Here is a 17,950-nt window from a genome sequence, read left to right as displayed (position 1 = left end):
GTGAAATTGTACAATGCATTTCTGTTATAAATCAACTGAACTGAATGGGGGCTGAGGTGCATGGTGGTTTTGATGTTTTGAGGCAATTCTCTTGGATCTAATAAAGTCTATCCATCTGTCAGTCATGTTGTAATCACCAGTAACTTTCTATCTATATATATCTGTATTTATTAATATATATATATTTGACAAATGTCTCACATGAGCAGTATAGAATTTCTTCATGGCATTTGATTGTGTTTATTTACAAATTTCTGTCAAGTTTAGGAATGTCACCAACAAGCCTTTTAACTCTAGTCATGTTCAATAGAGAATAGATTACTATCACAGGGGATTGTGCTGATGAACACCTTTAAGACGCGATAATGAAAAAATAGAATTATTTAAAAGAAAAAAACAAGGCAGAAGAGAGCCTGATTGTTTTTGTTCTGATGAATTCCACGGAAATAAGGGCCAACCTTTACAGCAAGCCGAATGCTAGCATTATTCTGTGAGTCACCATAGCAACACTATCCCCCCCCCCCAAAAAAGGGAAACATTAATGAAAATTAAAATGTCGGCTATATAAAGATATAAAGATACAATCAACAGCCTTTTTTTTGCCTCCTGACTCGCTTTTATATCCTTAATGTGTGTAAAAAGTCAATAAAGTTAACAAAAACATTCAATTCAGTAGCTTCTGTCATCCCTGGGGCCATGTGGAACACAACTAAACACTTGCATATACACAAATAATCAAGTTCCTCTTCTGTTTCTAAATTGAATAAGCACAGTTGTCTAATTCACGAGGCAAATTAAAGCCTCGTAGTAGCAAAAGGCAACATGAAACACTAGTCTAGTGTTTTGATTCAGGTATGAGCAGCTCTTTAAACCAACAATCAGCTCGTCAAAGTGGAGCAGATTTCTAAAAAGGCTCTCCTGTTCTAACTGGTGACAGGTATAAGGTCACTCAATATGGCATCGGTTAGATGCCGGAGACGTAACACTGATAAGAAACTGCTACACACACCAATCCACATGTATTCTCTTTTTTTTTTTGTTTTGTTTTGTTTGGTTTTTTTTGTTTGTTTTTGATTGATGTACAGCAAAACTAGCACAACAGTACTACGTAACTCTCGTAAATCTCAACACAGGTCAGAATCCTTTTTTTTTTTTTTTTTTTGGACACATTAATCTTTGATGAATGTATACTCTAAAGTGACTGGATAAGAAAAACAAAATCAACAAAATGAAACGTGAATAAATTAACACTGATGCCTCGACATGGCAGTTAAACCTGAGTTCTGTTTTGGAAGTGGTCTCTTGTTTTTTTTTTTGTTTTTTTTTCTGATGATAGTATTCTATTTCTATTCAGGCATTGATAAACTCTACTATACATCTTCGAGTTATGCACTCAACCCTTTTTCTGTTAAATACATAAATTATTTCACAGTTTGCTGTCAAGTCCCCCAGATGTGCCACCCTACACCCAACCCCTACTTTATGTCGTCAACAAGCAAACTCCTCAAAGTTGCCTAGAGTCGGGTGACGAGGTAACATGTTCGGCGTGAATCCGAGACTGTCCGAGTGACTCCGGAGGGTGTCACAGGTGCTCTGCAAAACAGAGGGGAGGGAAGGAGGGAAGACGAGTTCAACCGGGTTAAGGGAGGGGTGATGAAGGGAGTGATGAGGATGAGGATGGGGATGAGGATGATAGAAGAAAGAAATGAGCCACAGGTAAAATGAGAGAGACGGGGGCGATCACGAAGAATTAAAAAAAAAGAAGAAGAAAAAAAACAGGTGGCGAGAAGAAATTGAGCAAAAACAAAAATAAAAATGAGGTTGATCGTTATTAATGCAACAGACACCAGGAGAGATTATATAAGGAAGGACAATGAATGACAGAAACATATGTGGACAATGATGAGGTAATGAATACAACAGATTTGGAGGTTCCAAGATCAGCCACATCGCATATGTTTCACAGGTAGTGAGGAGAGAGTATAAAGAAAATTGGGGGAAGGTGGGGAAAGATGAATGAAAGGAGGGAGAGGAGAAAGAAAACAGCATATTTTTAGTCCTGTTTTTACACTAGCATGTTAAATGCTTTAAGTTACGGAAGTTGAAACATCCACATACGTCTGCATTTCCCTGTGTGTGAGCTCACTGAGTGGATAACTGCTGATATGTGGATAACAACATTGGTGGCCCCATTGGCAAAAAAAAAAAAAAAAAAAAGGCTATTCCAGCAGACAAAGAACCATTTATATTTTTGTGCAAACTCACTGCATGCAGACCTGTGATAACATCACAAAGTAATGCATCTAGTGATGTTATCTGGCACGAGCCTACAATGCATTGCCTCTAAATGGACCTCTGTGCTGCAGGGAAACCAATAGATCTCATGTGGTTCAGTTTTTTTTTTTTTTTACCAACAATTCAATAAATTTGTGATCTGTTTTCACACGAGTACTGCGCTGTATCCTATGGGAAAGAAAGCATCATTAACCGGTGGAAGGAGCGAATTTTGCATAGGGCAGTGAGTCAAATCTTTATGCGCTTGGAGAATCCAACCAACTCATATCTTCTGTTGAGCTGGTAAATACAGACACACACCAAACTAAACCTGCCCTGACACAGTGGTAGATATTAAAATGCTCACTGCAGCTGGATAATCACCCCTTTTTTTTGTTGACTGTCTACTAAAGCCAACCAAATCACTTGTAGCCACTGAGGAAATGATGTATGAGATGGTCTCAAGTATGTATGAAAGAGAGGGACAGCATGGGAGGGAGCATCTAATATCAATGGGGTGTGCTACCTGGGGGCATGATTAGGCGTGACACCAGGGCTGGTTGGGTTCTCTGGAAACTCCTGGAATAGACATGATGAAAAGAAAGATGGGTGAGGGTGACTGAAATGAAAATAAAACACAATGCAAATGCTATTAGTTACTAACTTATTGAGGGAATACTGCAAGTGAGGGTTTTCCCCAAAAGCACAGCGCAACTACTGTGATCCAGAGGTGTTGACGATCACTGAAGAGAATGAAAGTCAAACTAAAAATAGATTCTAATAAACGACTAAACGCTTAACTTCATCATCAGGCTGTTTGAGTGGAGATGTGACAATGGACTAGTTGAAAAACGGTTACTGAATATGAGATAAAGGAAGTAAAGAGGATGGTTTATAGTAAGCAGGTGAACATATGACATGAATGGAGGAGAGTACAGTAAATATCACACCATGTCAGACTCTGGGAAAAGCATGACACTGACTGTAAATGTCAGCCCGCTGAAAAAATGCTTCGTCTAGTGCCACACTGTAATTGATCCTCCAAAAACCAGACTGAAACAACCTCCTCCTTAACTTTGTCGGCTTAAGTTAACATAAATCCACATCTACTAAAGAGAGGAAACAACCTTTTTCAAAGGTTCAAACAATCTTTTTTTTTCCACATCAGCTGTCAAACCGATTTCTAAACCCGAGGCAACCAAGCATGCATAAACACAATCCTCATGCAGACACAAACCCAGAACCTTTTCACCAATCTGAAGAGACACTGGGGAACAACCTGTCTTGCATGCTGTCTTTTTACTCGCGATGAAAAAGTCTTGGGCTTGTGTGACACATAACACATAATTAGAGCCTTGCATTTCCGAGATTCTGCCAAGAAGGCCGGATGCAAATTGGAAGATACAGTTAACTCAGGGACAAAAGGAAATGTCTGCCTTTCACTAAAATCTGCTTAAATGCTTTGGATTAAAACAGCACCAGAAAAGAGGAAATGTTTTAGCTTTTGTTTCTGTTTTTGCCTCCACAGTGAGGTGCAGAGATGGACTGGAGGCTTTTGGCTGTTATTTGGACTTGGGACACCACCAGTAGTCCCCATGTGTTAGAAAGAAATGGATTGAGTGGTTATTACAAATTAGATTTTGTAATTAAATTTTATTGGCATTGACAAAATATTAAGGATTAGAGTAAAGACTAAGACTAAAGTTTTCCTTATTTATTACCTGAGGAATTTTGATGGTGGTTTTATAAATTTTATCCATGAGGAGGGATCAGTATTTATACCTTTTATTTTTTTTAAATGATCAATAACACCAAATAATGCAGTTAAGTTTAGGATCACAATTGATACTAAATTCCTTTAAATGTTTACCAGTCACATGTACCTCAAGCATGTTTTGCTTTTGTAGTCAGATTTGACTTAAACTTCATCCTATATTAGCACAGGAATTACACTAAAAAAAATGAGTCTTCAGATGGAGATGATGGCGAAAGTTTGATTCAGCAGCATGTGCAGAACATTTGCTGATTGCTGATATTTAGAAGGTGCATTTCAGTTATAAATTATGTTTTAATTTCTCTGTATAAACCTTACATAACAGTCTGCAGAGGAAGTGAGGGTGCCTCTGGATGCAGTGTGTTTAACCGCTGGGCTCAACAAAGTGCTGTGATTTAGGGCAGGACAGAAATGCCTCACATAACTCCAGCTTTCATTTTGAAGTTAAAATGGGTTTCATTGCCTTAAAGGCTTTGAAAACGAGTTGATCGTCAAATGTTAATAACATCTCCAGACCTCTTAATCTCATTTGACTTTCTGCTCATGCATCTACTCTCGCATGAATCTATTTTGAGTTCGCTCTAATCATACTGCCAGACATAAAGCGGGAAAACCCAAGTACAATAACAGCTTCTCCTGCTCTAAGTGAGCAGTAATTACACGACTGAGGGTGACATAGAGAAGCTACAGTAAGTTCTGTAAATTCCTAAAAAGCGGGTTGGTGTATGGGATTAACAAAGATTACAGCCATAACGTCTGATCACAAGAGCAGTTTGTGAGTCATAAATAAAAATTAACCGAAAGCAGGTCAGACACTTCACTTCTACTTGTCCATCCATTGATGCTTAAGGGCATTTAAGAAGCAAAACATTTGATAAGCACAAAAAAAAGCTTGGAAAAAGAAGCTTACAAAGTCAGCTTGGTAAATACTCATCTGCACATTTGTAAAACTACTGTAGATTTTTGTCATCATAAGCAATAATTTGTGTTGCTTCTCTATAATATTCAACATGTAAATAAAGAGTGCCGCATGTGTGTATAATATTGCACTGATTATGCATTCACACTGTGCAATAAAAACAATGTTTATGCATTATTAACGATTGTGTTCTCTAGAACAACACACTGTTTCTGCAAGAGAGATTGAAACTAATGATGACATAATGTTGTGTGGCTTTGCCTTCTCTCTGGCGCTGTTCATTAAAAGCATTTCAAGTGTGAGCAGACATTTTGTTGTTCCTGAGCTCATCTAATACACATCACATTCAGTTCATTTAGTCAAATCCATTCTGAGAGACTAAAATTACCAAATTGTCGCTCTGGCAACGCTGTGGTCGTTTCTTGCGTATGAAGTAACCCAAAACCTTATCCTTAAACACCTAAATGCAAAAAAAAAACATCAGATACACATTACAAACACATGAAATACATCGTCCATGACATCAAAGTTACACATTAGCAACACAACTATATTTAAGAGCAGTCTGTGAATAATTTCACTTTGTGTAAAATCAATTAGATGTAAAAGCAATAGTCTGACATTTTGAGAAATAAGCCCAAATGGATACTACTCTCATATCTGTACAGTAAAGATGAAGCTATAACCAGTGGCTGGTTAACTTAACCCCTCAAAAAACAGCAAATGATCATTTTTTTGGTTGAATAAATAAGTGTGCTTCATATGTGCTGGTTAGACAGAACCAGGCTAGCTGTTTTCTCTGTCTTTTTACAAGGCTAAGCTAATAGGCTGCTGGCTCCAGCCCCATACAAAAATGAGGGTGCTATTAATTATCTCAAACTCTCACCAGGAAAGAGAATGTGCATACTTCCCCCAAAAATGCCAAACTATTCATGTAATCATTTTCCTTTAAATACATTAAGACATAAATAAAGAGAAATAATGCTTGGTAGTTTAAATTTTAATAATGTAAAAGCCATCGCTTTACCTCATATAGGTAGTCAAATATTTCCAGTATTGTTAAAACACTGGCTCCGATAAACAGCCCCATCTGGCCACCAATGTCACCTAGAAAAAGAGAGATTAACAGATATGGGCAGGTACAGTAATTGAACAATGGTGTGTGAAACCATTGCCTGCGCTGTCACTTTTAATTCAGTATCTCTCTGAGTCATCTGAGCACAATTGTCAAACGTGTCCATCCAGCCCCAACTTCTCATCAGACCCAATCCGGTCGCCCTTGCAAGAGCATCAGATTATCAAAATGTGCTCAGCTTGTTTCACGAGTTCAAAGGAGACACCTCAAAGCCCCAGGCATGAACACACGATGTCAAATGTGCAGAGGGGGGCCCGTTGAGAGTGCTGATACCGAGGTCGGCCGCATTTCTCTGTCACAATGAACCTGAAACTGCGAGAATCTTACCGAGGAGCCCTGCAATTTCATAAGCCTTCTTCTGCTCAATCTTCTCATAATTCAGAGCTTCAAAGAAGATGTCCAAGACCAATATATTTTCTCTGGAGAGAGGACAGACAAGAGCACACCAGATTTTATTTCCAGCGATATTTGACTAAATTATATCTCACTTTTCCTGTGTAACTATCTTTCATTATCGTTACATTGAAGGTGAACGATGGAGACTCAGGTCATGCTATTCCACAGTACATCCATCCATCAACAGAAAAAAAAGAGAAGAGGCCATTATCTGAATAACTCACTGCTACCAAATAATACTTACCCAATATATTGCTCAGTTTTGTTGAATTTCTTAGCCAGATATTTAGCAGATGCCTTACTGGGGATCTTAACCATGGACAGCTCCTTGCCATAGCGAGTCATGTTGCAGGGGGTCTGACAGACACAGTAATCGTTGTCTTTCTCTACCAAAAAGTCTGTGGATGATCAAAGTCATTCAAAAATAATGTGATCACTGCGAAGAATCAAACAAAACCTGCACACAGAGGCTCTCGGTTTCTGCTAAAAATATCTCTTCACACAACAGAAAAACTACATTCGCTGCCATCGTTCACTTTCCATGAAAGCAAATAATGACTGAAGCTATAATACAGAGGAGGGAGAAATAAAGCGCTGTGGGATTTATTTGATATCAGTGAAGCATAGACACATCACAAACCTTCCTAATGGAATTTTTAAACAATAATTTTATTTTATTATTTTGCTTCAGTACTGTCTGAGATTAAAATAATTCAGACTTAAAGCTACAGAGGTGTTATCTAAGGGCTGCCGCTGAACACTTGGTCGAATTCAGACATTAATGCAAAACTATTACACTAATATTTCATACTTATACAGTACAGTGTGTGGGCTCACCTAAAGCTGGGTCAGCACAGTCTTTGTACTGCTCAGGTGTGCAAACAGTTGAGGTCCCTGTTTGAAATAACATAAAAGTGATAGTAATTATACATCAAATATAAAAATTCGACATGAGGACACTTTTCAGTGCTCAGTCTGAATTCATACCCGGCATGTGAACCATCCTGCAGTTGCAATTCTCCAGCAGGTACCGGGTTTCACAGTCAATGCGGCAAGCGGTGATGCTGTATGTGGAGAAGTATTCAGAGTCTATGGGAGTAGACTTGCAATCTCCCCAAGGCGGAGGGAGGTATTGAAGCTGAAAGAGCAAGCAACATGTTTCCCCTCAGTATATAAGAGCACAGGATTACACGGAAAAACATAATGCAAGCCCAGTACAGCTATTACAAAAAAAAAAAAAGAACAACAAGCTGACAAAACCCAACAAAAATGTCTCAAATGTTAAAAAAAAAATGCAGAAGCATTTACATGAAAATGGGAACTGAGACAATATTTACACAAAATGTCCAATCAGGACAACATTATTGCTCATGTATAGCAGCAAGCAGACATCATGCAGAACATTACTAATGCAGGTCTAGTCCCCGGTAGGAAGCAGAGTACCATGGGAATAGAGACAGGCTTAATAGAAATCTGTAAAATATGTAGTTTCAGACAGGACACCACAATCAATGGACAAATTTTACAACCCTGAGAATGAAACTCAGAACAATAAACAGTTCACAGTTTCCAAATGAACAATCAAATGAGTTTAACAGACATTATACAAAGAATAACATCCTACTGTTATCAAAAAGTAGTATGTTTAACAAAAATAAATCCTAATAAAGTTCTCTCTGAAAAGCTTACTAAAGTGGTTTTACTGTTGATTAACTATTTAGATTTTCTAATTTTTGCCCATGAGAATTTATTTAAAAAAAAAAAAAAAAAAAAACTACCCTGATTACATAGGCCTCTGAATTTAACAGTGACTTGAGGATGTAGTGTATAGTTGGTCTGCAGTCTCATTAGAGGTAAAACTCTCATTAAAAAGGTGAAGAGCAGGTCACTACATTTATGAGTGACACAGGGAATTCTAAATGATTCCACTAATGAGGGATATTTTAATGACGTTTAAGGTTTTGGCTCACACTATCCATGATGCTCGTCTCATAACTGCAGCAATGTGTGTGTGCGCGACCTGTTTAAAGCTCCCTTTAACATTTTTAAAGGAGCTCCATTTTCAGTAAACTGAACACACTGACATTTAACCACCAGCAAGACTTCCAGTCCCCTTTAAAAGTCTTGTTTACAGCAATTTATGGTAATGACTGCCTAGTACTCATTTTCATGACAAAAATGAACCAATTATTTATGAAGGGCACCAATGCTTGCTTGGGCATTTGAGCACATAGCTACTAATTACAGTGGGAGCTAGCCAGCAATCAATGCCAAAGCCCTCTTCCTGACAAACTTCACAGAGAAATGATGCTGCTATTGTCACATTAAGGTTCACTGTAATTCCCAATCATCTCCACCAGCTCTAACCAGGCTAACTCTGACAATCTAACGATGATTTAGTCGAAAGAGAGTGACAGAGATCGAGTACAATTCACTGAGGAAGTGGACTTAAATCTGGCAAACACGATTAAGTCTTTATTGAACTCCATTTCTAGCCCACAGACTCGTAGCTGGAGTTACAGTGGAGATAAAATCCTAGTGCAATAAATGCTAGACTTCGAACTGATGCCACAGTCCTCGTGGGTAATAAAATCTAATGTATCACATTGTCTGGTCCCTCCAGATGACATTAAGGAGCGGTCCAGTGGATCGCCTCCATGACACATAAAAGCAAAACGAAACCAACAAACAAACAAAAAAAAAAGATGTTAACAGAACTGCACATGGCAGTGAAAGGGTAAAGCCAGGCAACAGCTCTGATGAAGATACAGACTCGGATGAATGGCTTTAAGCTGGAATGAAACACATTAGCTGCTCTTTACTGATATCTATTACACAGAGAAGACAATGACGAGGGACTGCAGATGTTGTTGCTTCAGCCACACAGAGGGGGGCAGATGAATCCATTCCTCAGTGGAAGGAGGCCAGCAGATGAAAGTATGGAACTCAATGATGGGTGTGTAGCTATTTAACAATACAGTATTTATTTATTTTATTTTATTTTTTTGGCATGCAGCAAGCCCAGACAGTCATACGCTACCCTCTGCTCTTGGGTGGAAACGAACGTTTGGAAGCCGGGGGCGACCCCGAAGCCCAGCTCATGGAGGAAAGGAGGCTCTGACTGAGAGTGAAGCTGTACCTTTATGCCGGCCTCATAGGACGTCTCATCTAGGGCGAGGGGTGAGGGAACACAGCCCACATCATTATCAAAAATAAATAGAGGAGCAACAGTGAGGTAAGGGACATAAGTGGTAAACCCCTCCTCACAGACAGCCTGTCGTCAGTGTAACAACAAAACAGCTACAGCTCCCAGCAGTGTGTGAAAACTGCAGTGCTAGTGCACTGGTGGGTTTGTCATTCAGCCATTCTCTTCTTACCTCTACTCAAGCTTGAGGGAAGACACAGTTCAGTTACAACCATTACATGAGTCTAGTCCAAAATGTGGTGGTGGAGTCTTCATGCCTGTGTTGGCTCACAAGTCACAGCCTCCTATTAAAAATTAAATTCCTCTGACAGAAAAAAAAAATCCTGAAATCGAAAGTGCTTCATCCAGCTGTCTATTATTACACTGAGAGTCATGTCACTGTACTCGTTAGGAGACTGACTGAAATTAATGCTGGCCAGACTTTAATGACAGCCTAATTAATTCAGCACATCTTTTAGGTCGTAAACATGTCTTTTAGCTGTCACTGGTGTGGGCGCTCGTGTCAAAATTATAAATGACAATCCATGCACTTTTGCTTTCTGGAGGAAACTTTGTGATGGTGATTAACAGCCCAGATTCACTTCTTGGAGATGGCTGAACGATGATATACTTGGAGCACTTTACAACATTTGTAGAGAGATAGAGACAGAGAGAGATATATATATTCAAAACTGCTTCCCAAGAATAAAATTTGTCATGTTTGTGGTGTCCAAGTGTCTGTTTCAGGAGCCCAGAAATCTGCCTCAATCATCCCATGTTATTCTGCTAAAAGAAGGGTGAAGATTTTTATTTGATCATTTATTTCATGCTCATGAACTGACCAAGACCATTAACTTTAGGAGCAAAATCATTTAAATTAGGCTCAATTAATCGCTAAAGTAATGAATTAGATTTACTGCTGGAGTATACTTTATTTCAATTCCTCACAAAGACTGATTATGTGGAAGAAATTTTAATAAGCCTGCGGCAAAATACAAAAATACACTTGATCTCAAAGGTAATCACTGCAAGAATCTAAGATCCTTTGTGGCACAGCCGCCATTTTCTTGACTTACAACGAGGGTTTTGCTGTTTGTCAGAGGATATTTTCCTGTTCTGTCACCCTTTCCTTTTGGAAATCAAATCACTCGTTTTTGGCCTGTGTGCTATTCTAGCGTAGACAAAAGAGACACAATTTGAATCTGTTGTCTTGGCAACATCACATAACCGCTGTACAGTTTCATTAGATTTGGATAGGAAATCCATGTGAGCTCAGTATTACGACCTTGCACATAGGCTTTCCGATCAATCCGGCTCAACTATAGTTATTACTTTTCATCCTTCACTGGCGGCGGTGAAAGGATAGTTGACGACTAAGAGCAAATTTTCTACAGTCAACAAACCTGCCTGGCCCTTTCTGCTTCCCTTGATACTAAAACCCTCATTTTACTGTGCCCCTAAATCATGATACATTCTAAAATATGCTTTCAAAACAGCTGTGGGTCATCTTTGCTATTTACGGATGCACAGTTTAAGTGTTAATGGAATTGGAAAATAAACTGCTATGATGAAAGGGGCACCCGGCTCTTTTTAATAGTTCAGTTTCATTATCTTTCCCTCAAGATATAGTAAGTCTTCAGGTCAGTTATATGTAATAAGGCTTTAAAGCAGCTGAATGTTGCTGCCGACTGACCATTTTAGCAGTAATCTCAGTGCGAAAAATCACGCATGATGTTTAATATTACTTTAACAATTTCTTTAGAGGGTGTTAATTATAAGAGACGGTTAAATGTCTCTTCAAACGTTTTGATCATTACAGTCTGTTGACCATGGCTGCGTCAAATCTTTGAGTCTTCCTCACAGCTTTGCTCTGCCTCCTCTTTGAATGAGCCACTGGAGACAATTTTCATAAAATTCAAATAGCTGTATTCATATTTTCATATATTCCCTTTTCCCAGACTAAAAGTAGTGAAGACTCAATATGAAAAATAAAACAAACACTCTGAGCTGCCAGATATTTTGCATGCTGTGTAGTCTGAGGTTCTTTTGGCTCTGATAAGCACAGTATGCTCGTCTGCTCGCATCCAATCATTACTTGGCCCTGCTCTATCAATGTTCCTTGGCTGCTATAATTCCTCAGTTTCATTTATTGTACCCAGATTCACTGGATGTTTATTTAACACTTTAACCGCACATTTCCCACACAAAGTTATTCAGAGATCTGATTTTGCTCCAAGCCCTGTGACACAGAGGTAATGGGCACTGGCTGGAGAAGATTTGGGGACAAACACAAAATGAAGCAGAGCAAAAACAGGTCAAAGGTTGGAGGGGAGGAGGCTGAACATTAGGTACCAGTTGCTGCTGACATGACACAAAAGTTTGAAAACCAGGGGCCACACCAAATCCCAGTTGGTCAATGAAGGGCGGCTCATCCTGGCTGTGGATCTGAACCTTGATGCCTGCTTCGTAGGAGGTCTCATCTGTGGATACAGCAACGCCAGAAAATGGAACAAAAGGTATCGTCGCCTATGGAAACCCGCTTTATGGCTCTTAATCCTTCCACTAGCAGTGATGCTGATATGTATATGTGGACAAACAGATTTCCTAAACTACATGCTAGGATCTAATATGAGAGACATACTCATATGTTACTGTGCTGCACCAATATTTAACAGATTTACAACCAAAGATTTATTACATGCTGTTTAGTTCATGAATGTATGGTACAGTGGTGTTGTTGTCCACCATAAAGTGGAGAAAATATGTCAATTTTCATTACATGTGAATGCAATTTATTAGGCCCGATGTCTGGTTTTAGACATGGAGAAACATATCAAGATAATATGCTATTAAACATGGCAGTACATCACTGCTCTGTAGTGCCAAAGCAAGCAAAGATTTAGCAGCAAGTGAATGAACCTTGAGGCTTTGTTTTATATAAAAGATTACACATCTACATGTTATAGAGATGACAAAAGACTAGAAGAGTAGTAGAGATTTCCAGGGTAACCCGAACAAAATGGAGAAATCGCCACATAAGTGTTATAAAATGTTGTCGTAAATGTCAGAGTGGTGGTTAAAGCTGCACTGACCTGTCTCTCCCCAAACAGGCAGGTATTCATCCTGCTGAATATCCAACATGATCTCCAAGCCGTTTCCAGTGCCACCTTTTAAAGTAGTCAACAAAGGGTTGCCGTCTAATCCCGAGTTGAAAGTGTAGCATTTTCCGTAGCGTGTGTAAATCTGTAGGGAGAAGAAAAAAAAAAAAAGCAGAGAAAGAAACCAGAGGGTAAATGAGAAGTCAAACCTTTTACACTGTGCTGTGGTAAATTGTGTACCAGTACAAGATGTATTACATGTCAGCTTGTGATTGTGCGGGACAGGTAATCATTGCAGAGGTTTCGTGATTATCAGAGAAAGCAGTACCGGCTTTAAACAGGCACCTGGCTCTGATTTGAGGAATTAATGAGCGTTCCTTAGCAGCAGCAGCAGCTATCAATCTTTACCCAATTTCACTCCAAATTTCCCCTGAGTAATTTAGAGTGAATGTACTATTTTGCCGTCATTAAATAAGAAACATCTGAGGTGGGAACTCTCTGGACACACAAACAAACTCTAAATTGGGTTTGTAAAAGACATTTGTGTGTCTTGACTTACAAACTTCTTAAGAGACCAAACCTGTGCCAGTAAGGCTCAGTGGCACTCAACGATTGATGTGCAATCACTACAGTGGGTTTGCTCACACCAAATATCTTCCTGATTTAATTAATCCAACTGGCTTGAGTTATTTATTTTCAGCTTTTGCCTCAGCACTCACAGTTAACAGACTGACATATTTTTTTCCCCATATTTTTATGGATTTCCCCTGTGATGGGAAAACTCGACATCCTCTGCCAAACAAATGCGAATAAATCTGTATTATGATTAGAAATGTTGACATCTCAAATTGAACTCAGGCTACAGTTTGGATAAAGACTAAAAAAGATTAAAATTCTGAATACAGCTCGAGGGGCTGAGTAAGTTCAAGATGATACAGATATAAGATATGGATATAAGAAGCCTACCAATTTGAGATAATATATGGTATGATCATCAAATTATATACAATATTTCAGGGGACCAAAAAATGATAGACAGACAGACAGACAGACAGACAGACAGACAGACAGACAGACAGATAGATAGATAGACAGATATAGATAGACAGATAGACAGACAGATAGATAGACAGACTCAGATTGCCAAATTCACATTAAAAATTCAGATAGATGGTTTTCAAAGTAAAATATTTATTCAAATTTCAACTTTAATTATTGGTGGATAACTTTCTGAATTAGTTATTCTGTTCCTCATAAAATTCATATTACTATGGCCTTTTTTTGCTTCCATATAAACGTCCCTACCATAAAAGTTAAATATTAATTTGATTCATAGAGCCATACTTACTACATTAATGATCCAGATCATCCAAACAGTAACAGGGCACCCATATACTGCAGCACCCAGATAAAAAAATGTGTGGATGCTGAGATGATGTGTTTGCTGGCTTGCTCAACAATTTGGCTCTACCCCTCTGTCTTCACTATGTTTCTAAATCACCCTGTAAATAAAAGGAATCAATCTAATGGTAGATTTTCATCAGTATCCAGTGTGGTGAGGTCGCGGTAAGACGGCTGCCGGCAAAAACCAGCATGGCAACGGCAAAGCTGATCTCAAGAGATCAGAGTCAGTGTTCCATGTCCAGACTCAGACGGACTTGCATGCAGCTCAGACAGATAAGACAGAGCTTTGGTCTTTTGCCCCTGCTTGCTGTATAATAAGGTCTGCAAAGTGAGTATCTGTCTACTGACTAGTTTTAAAGATTCAGATTTGAGGTTAGATAAAACAGGAGCTGTATTCAGTCACAGAACAGACACACCATCCGTTGCTTAAGATGCTAGCACACAACACTGTTTAAATCCTAATTATGACCCCGATCTGGCCGTGACAGCTGAATTTAAAGTGTGTGGAGAATCTGCACTGGTTTGTGCAAAACAAGGGAAGCCCCCCGCAGACAGCTGACATCTTGTTGTATGTAGGACTTTATATTCCAAAACGTCTCAGTCCAGTTGAAGCTGTCACAGTTACATGTTTGATTTTTATGACTGGAATCTAGATGAATCTGAACTAGATGCTCGGATTTACATCTGCAAAGGCAAGTGGTTAAATGTCAGTCATGGGTTAGCGTTTTAAGTCTTATAGTGTGGTCTCAGACTTACAATTTTCCCTGCTGTAGAAATAAATTTGTCACTCTGCATGCATGCTTCTCACTGCCAAAGTTTTCCCATTTAGCCTGAATATTTTCTGATGGCGTTAAAAGCTGCCACTTTGTGATGAAAGTATATTTCCATCTGGAATAGAAGGACTATGGTTTGCAAACGTCACCCACTTCCTTCATGCAGCATTCAACAGTTACTCAAAGGGTATAATAGACTTCCATCTGGTGTTTTAAATGGGAAACTCAGCTGTATTTTCAAAGCAAGAACATATACTTTACATGCCCTCCAGATGTTTAATTAGGGAGGCTAAAATTTTAATTTGGACTGATATACAATGTCTGAATTATTAATGCTCTAATTTTTCTTCCTTACTACTGTTGTCACGGGTTATAAAGCAAAAAGGTGTTCAAGCACCTGGCAACTAGAGAACTTGCTAGGATTAATACATTTGAATAAGAGACTTCAAAAACTGTATAGTAGACACTGAAGTCATTGATGATGACGTGACATTGATTTTCCACCGCAACATGATAGTGATATTGCGTTTGCTTACTTGAGTGACTTTTTAAAGACATCAAGTTTAATAAGGCAAAAGCTGTCATGTCTGAGAGGCAAAAACAGGACGGGCTTGTTTGCAGCTGAAAAACATCAACACCTTAAAACACCCTGAGAGAATCTCTGCTGGAGGGAGCATCGTTAAATGCTTACATGAATTATTAATACACCTTCTGAACCACATTCATATCCACACCTGACAAACACCCTCGTTCTTTCTGTACATACAGTGCTGAAGTTTTTGTAGGTGCACGTTTCCCCCCGAAACCTGCACTCCAGAAGCATGTCCTCCAGCTGGTGACCGAGGCGTCCCATCATTTCTGTGGTGTTGATGCGGTAATCAGGGGGCGGGGTGTAGTTGTTGAAGTCCAACAGGCTCAGGAGACCCTGTTTGTGGCTGTCTCGAAGGATGGACAGGCTCCTCTCCATCACTGTGTGATTAGGATACATGAGGTCCATCCAGTAGCCGCTGTGATACAGGTCATCCTTGGTCAGAGTGGATACACGGAAAACATTTTTATTGCAGAAAGTAACAGCTGGGAAGGACATGTTGTGAGCCCACACCATGTAAATCTTCGTGACAGCAGGGTAGGACATCAGATAGAGGATTCGATTCCAGGACCAGGTGAAGAGGAGACTGACACAAACAAAGAAGGCCATGATCCAGATGACTCGCTGCGGCTTTGACTTGTCCGGAGAGAATACGAACTTCAAACCATGGATCTTGGTCCTCATTATGAAATCCACTGTGATCTCTTTCCATGTTGGTTTCAGTGAGCTGGACTCAGTGTTTTGGACAGTTGTCTCTTGGGCATCATTTTGTTTGTGTGGCCCCAGGGCAATTGATTCGGATGTGGGTGCTTTAACCATAATTGCTCGCGTCAAGGCAGGTGCCTCTATACCAAACGCAGTTTCTTAGTAGCCAACCCTCCACTTCCCCAGTTTACACACAGTGGCTTCCTCCACAACCATCTCCAGGTTTATTTATGAAAAATTCCAGGTAGCAGCGAATGGAGTCCTAATGTGCAGCTGTCCCACTGTTCAGGCTTGAAAAGATATAAACAAAGGAAGTGAGCTCCTTGGGGGAGGTAAAATTGATTTACATAATGATTCCTTTATGAGAAAAACAGCTGAATCACTCCATTAACAAAAACCATCAAGCGTAACCATCACCAGTCCTTCATCAATAGATAAATGGACGTGATAATTGCAGATGTAAGCGACGGCTTCACTCCCAGAGGCAATCACTTTGAAAATCCAGTGAGGCTTACCCCTGTTGCTCAGATCTTTCACTCCTCCATCTCCCTCTCCAGTGCCAGACAATACTTGCAGATTTCGGTGGTTTCTCTCTTTGTGCAGTAGCTGCCCAAAATCCAACTCCTCCCTTTTTCCACAGATTGAAGAGATGCTTTTTAGTCTGTTGACTTGCAGCCTGCAGAAAGGAATATAAAGCTTGTTGCCCCCCTACACACTCTCTCTACAGTCGAATGGAGAATGAGGTGGAGCCAGTGGATGAAATTGTTTTCCTCCGGTGATGAAGTAGACCTCCAATGGTATAGAGAGGCGGGGGAAGGTATCAATCAAAGTAGAAATAATTGTGAAAAAGAAATTGTGCAACCGATAAAAAGGATGAAGTCTGAAATTCTTTAATATTGAAGAATCTGCAGCTTGCTCATGGATCAATATATCTATATAATTGATAACAGAGGGGAGCCAGCCAGTTGGAGAGAAACACAGCAAAATCCCTTTCAAAATGCGATAGAAATAGCCGTTATAACACGTTTTCTAGTTCTTCTTATCTGCCAGTTTCAAATATAATTTCACAAATGCTGTATAATGAGGGCTGACATCCTGCTGCATGCAGATGCAGCACTGGCTGGTATTAAAGGTGCTTTGCTCCGTTTATGTGAGACTATCAGAGGATTCTGCTTGGCAGAAAGCGCAGCTTCATACTGAGACTATGTTTTTCATTATGTCAGTTGGAATCTTTTCAGTCTGTAACTTGAGTATTGGCTGGGTAACCATACCTCAGCTGTGGTGATAAATGGTTGTAAGAAATTATTCTGAAAAGTGGAAAAAAAAAAAAAAAGTACTTTGCTGAGAAGGTATCATTTGCAAGTTTAGAAGACATGCTTTGGAGTTAAATGCATGGATTTGATCCAATTTAAAACATAACAGAAAGGGTGGAAATGACTTGTGGGCACCACAGGGTCTCAATTTTATTGACAAGAGTGTTGCAGAAATGCCGAGAATTGCCAGAATAAATGTTTCAGTGTCCCCTGTTTCATCTTAAAAGCTACAGTCATGAAAATTAAGCAAATGTAGTGATTCAATAAATAAATAAATAAATAAATAAATAAATGTTTTACTGTAAAGAAGGAGTTTGATATGTTTGGGAATAAACATATTTGTTTTCTTGCTAAGAGCGAGATTGAAATAAATGGCTCACGCGTAG

General features: G+C 39.3%; 1 protein-coding gene across 1 annotated transcript; it reads right to left on the bottom strand.

The window, feature by feature from the left end:
* Positions 1-1,487: 1,487 nt before the first annotated feature.
* Positions 1,488-16,365, bottom strand: asic1c (acid-sensing (proton-gated) ion channel 1c). Its single transcript, XM_041055061.1, has 11 exons — positions 15,724-16,365; positions 12,775-12,925; positions 12,035-12,162; positions 7,486-7,636; positions 7,336-7,392; positions 6,743-6,896; positions 6,430-6,521; positions 5,995-6,074; positions 5,356-5,427; positions 2,801-2,853; positions 1,488-1,593 (listed from the first exon to the last, which is right to left on the bottom strand). Exons 1-11 carry the CDS (start codon positions 16,363-16,365, stop codon positions 1,515-1,517), a joined length of 1,659 nt encoding a protein of 552 aa, XP_040910995.1. The 3' UTR covers positions 1,488-1,514.
* Positions 16,366-17,950: the final 1,585 nt, after the last annotated feature.

Source organism: Toxotes jaculatrix, chromosome 14 (genome assembly GCF_017976425.1).
Source record: "Toxotes jaculatrix isolate fToxJac2 chromosome 14, fToxJac2.pri, whole genome shotgun sequence".
Lineage (NCBI taxonomy): Eukaryota > Metazoa > Chordata > Actinopteri > Toxotidae > Toxotes > Toxotes jaculatrix.
Note: the sequence above shows the minus strand (reverse complement) of the source record. Positions and strands in the feature narration are given on the sequence as shown.

Excerpts from the sequence above, each read along its gene's own strand:
- asic1c (XM_041055061.1), bottom strand. The coding sequence starts at position 16,365 with ATGGTTAAAGCACCCACATCCGAATCAATTGCCCTGGGGCCACACAAA. Across the intron at positions 12,163-12,774 it reads GCCTGTTTGGGGAGAGACAG|ATGAGACCTCCTACGAAGCA; the intron begins GTCAGTGCAGCT and ends CTGTATCCACAG. Across the intron at positions 2,854-5,355 it reads GTTGCCAGAGCGACAATTTG|GAGTTTCCAGAGAACCCAAC; the intron begins GTAATTTTAGTC and ends TGTCTATTCCAG.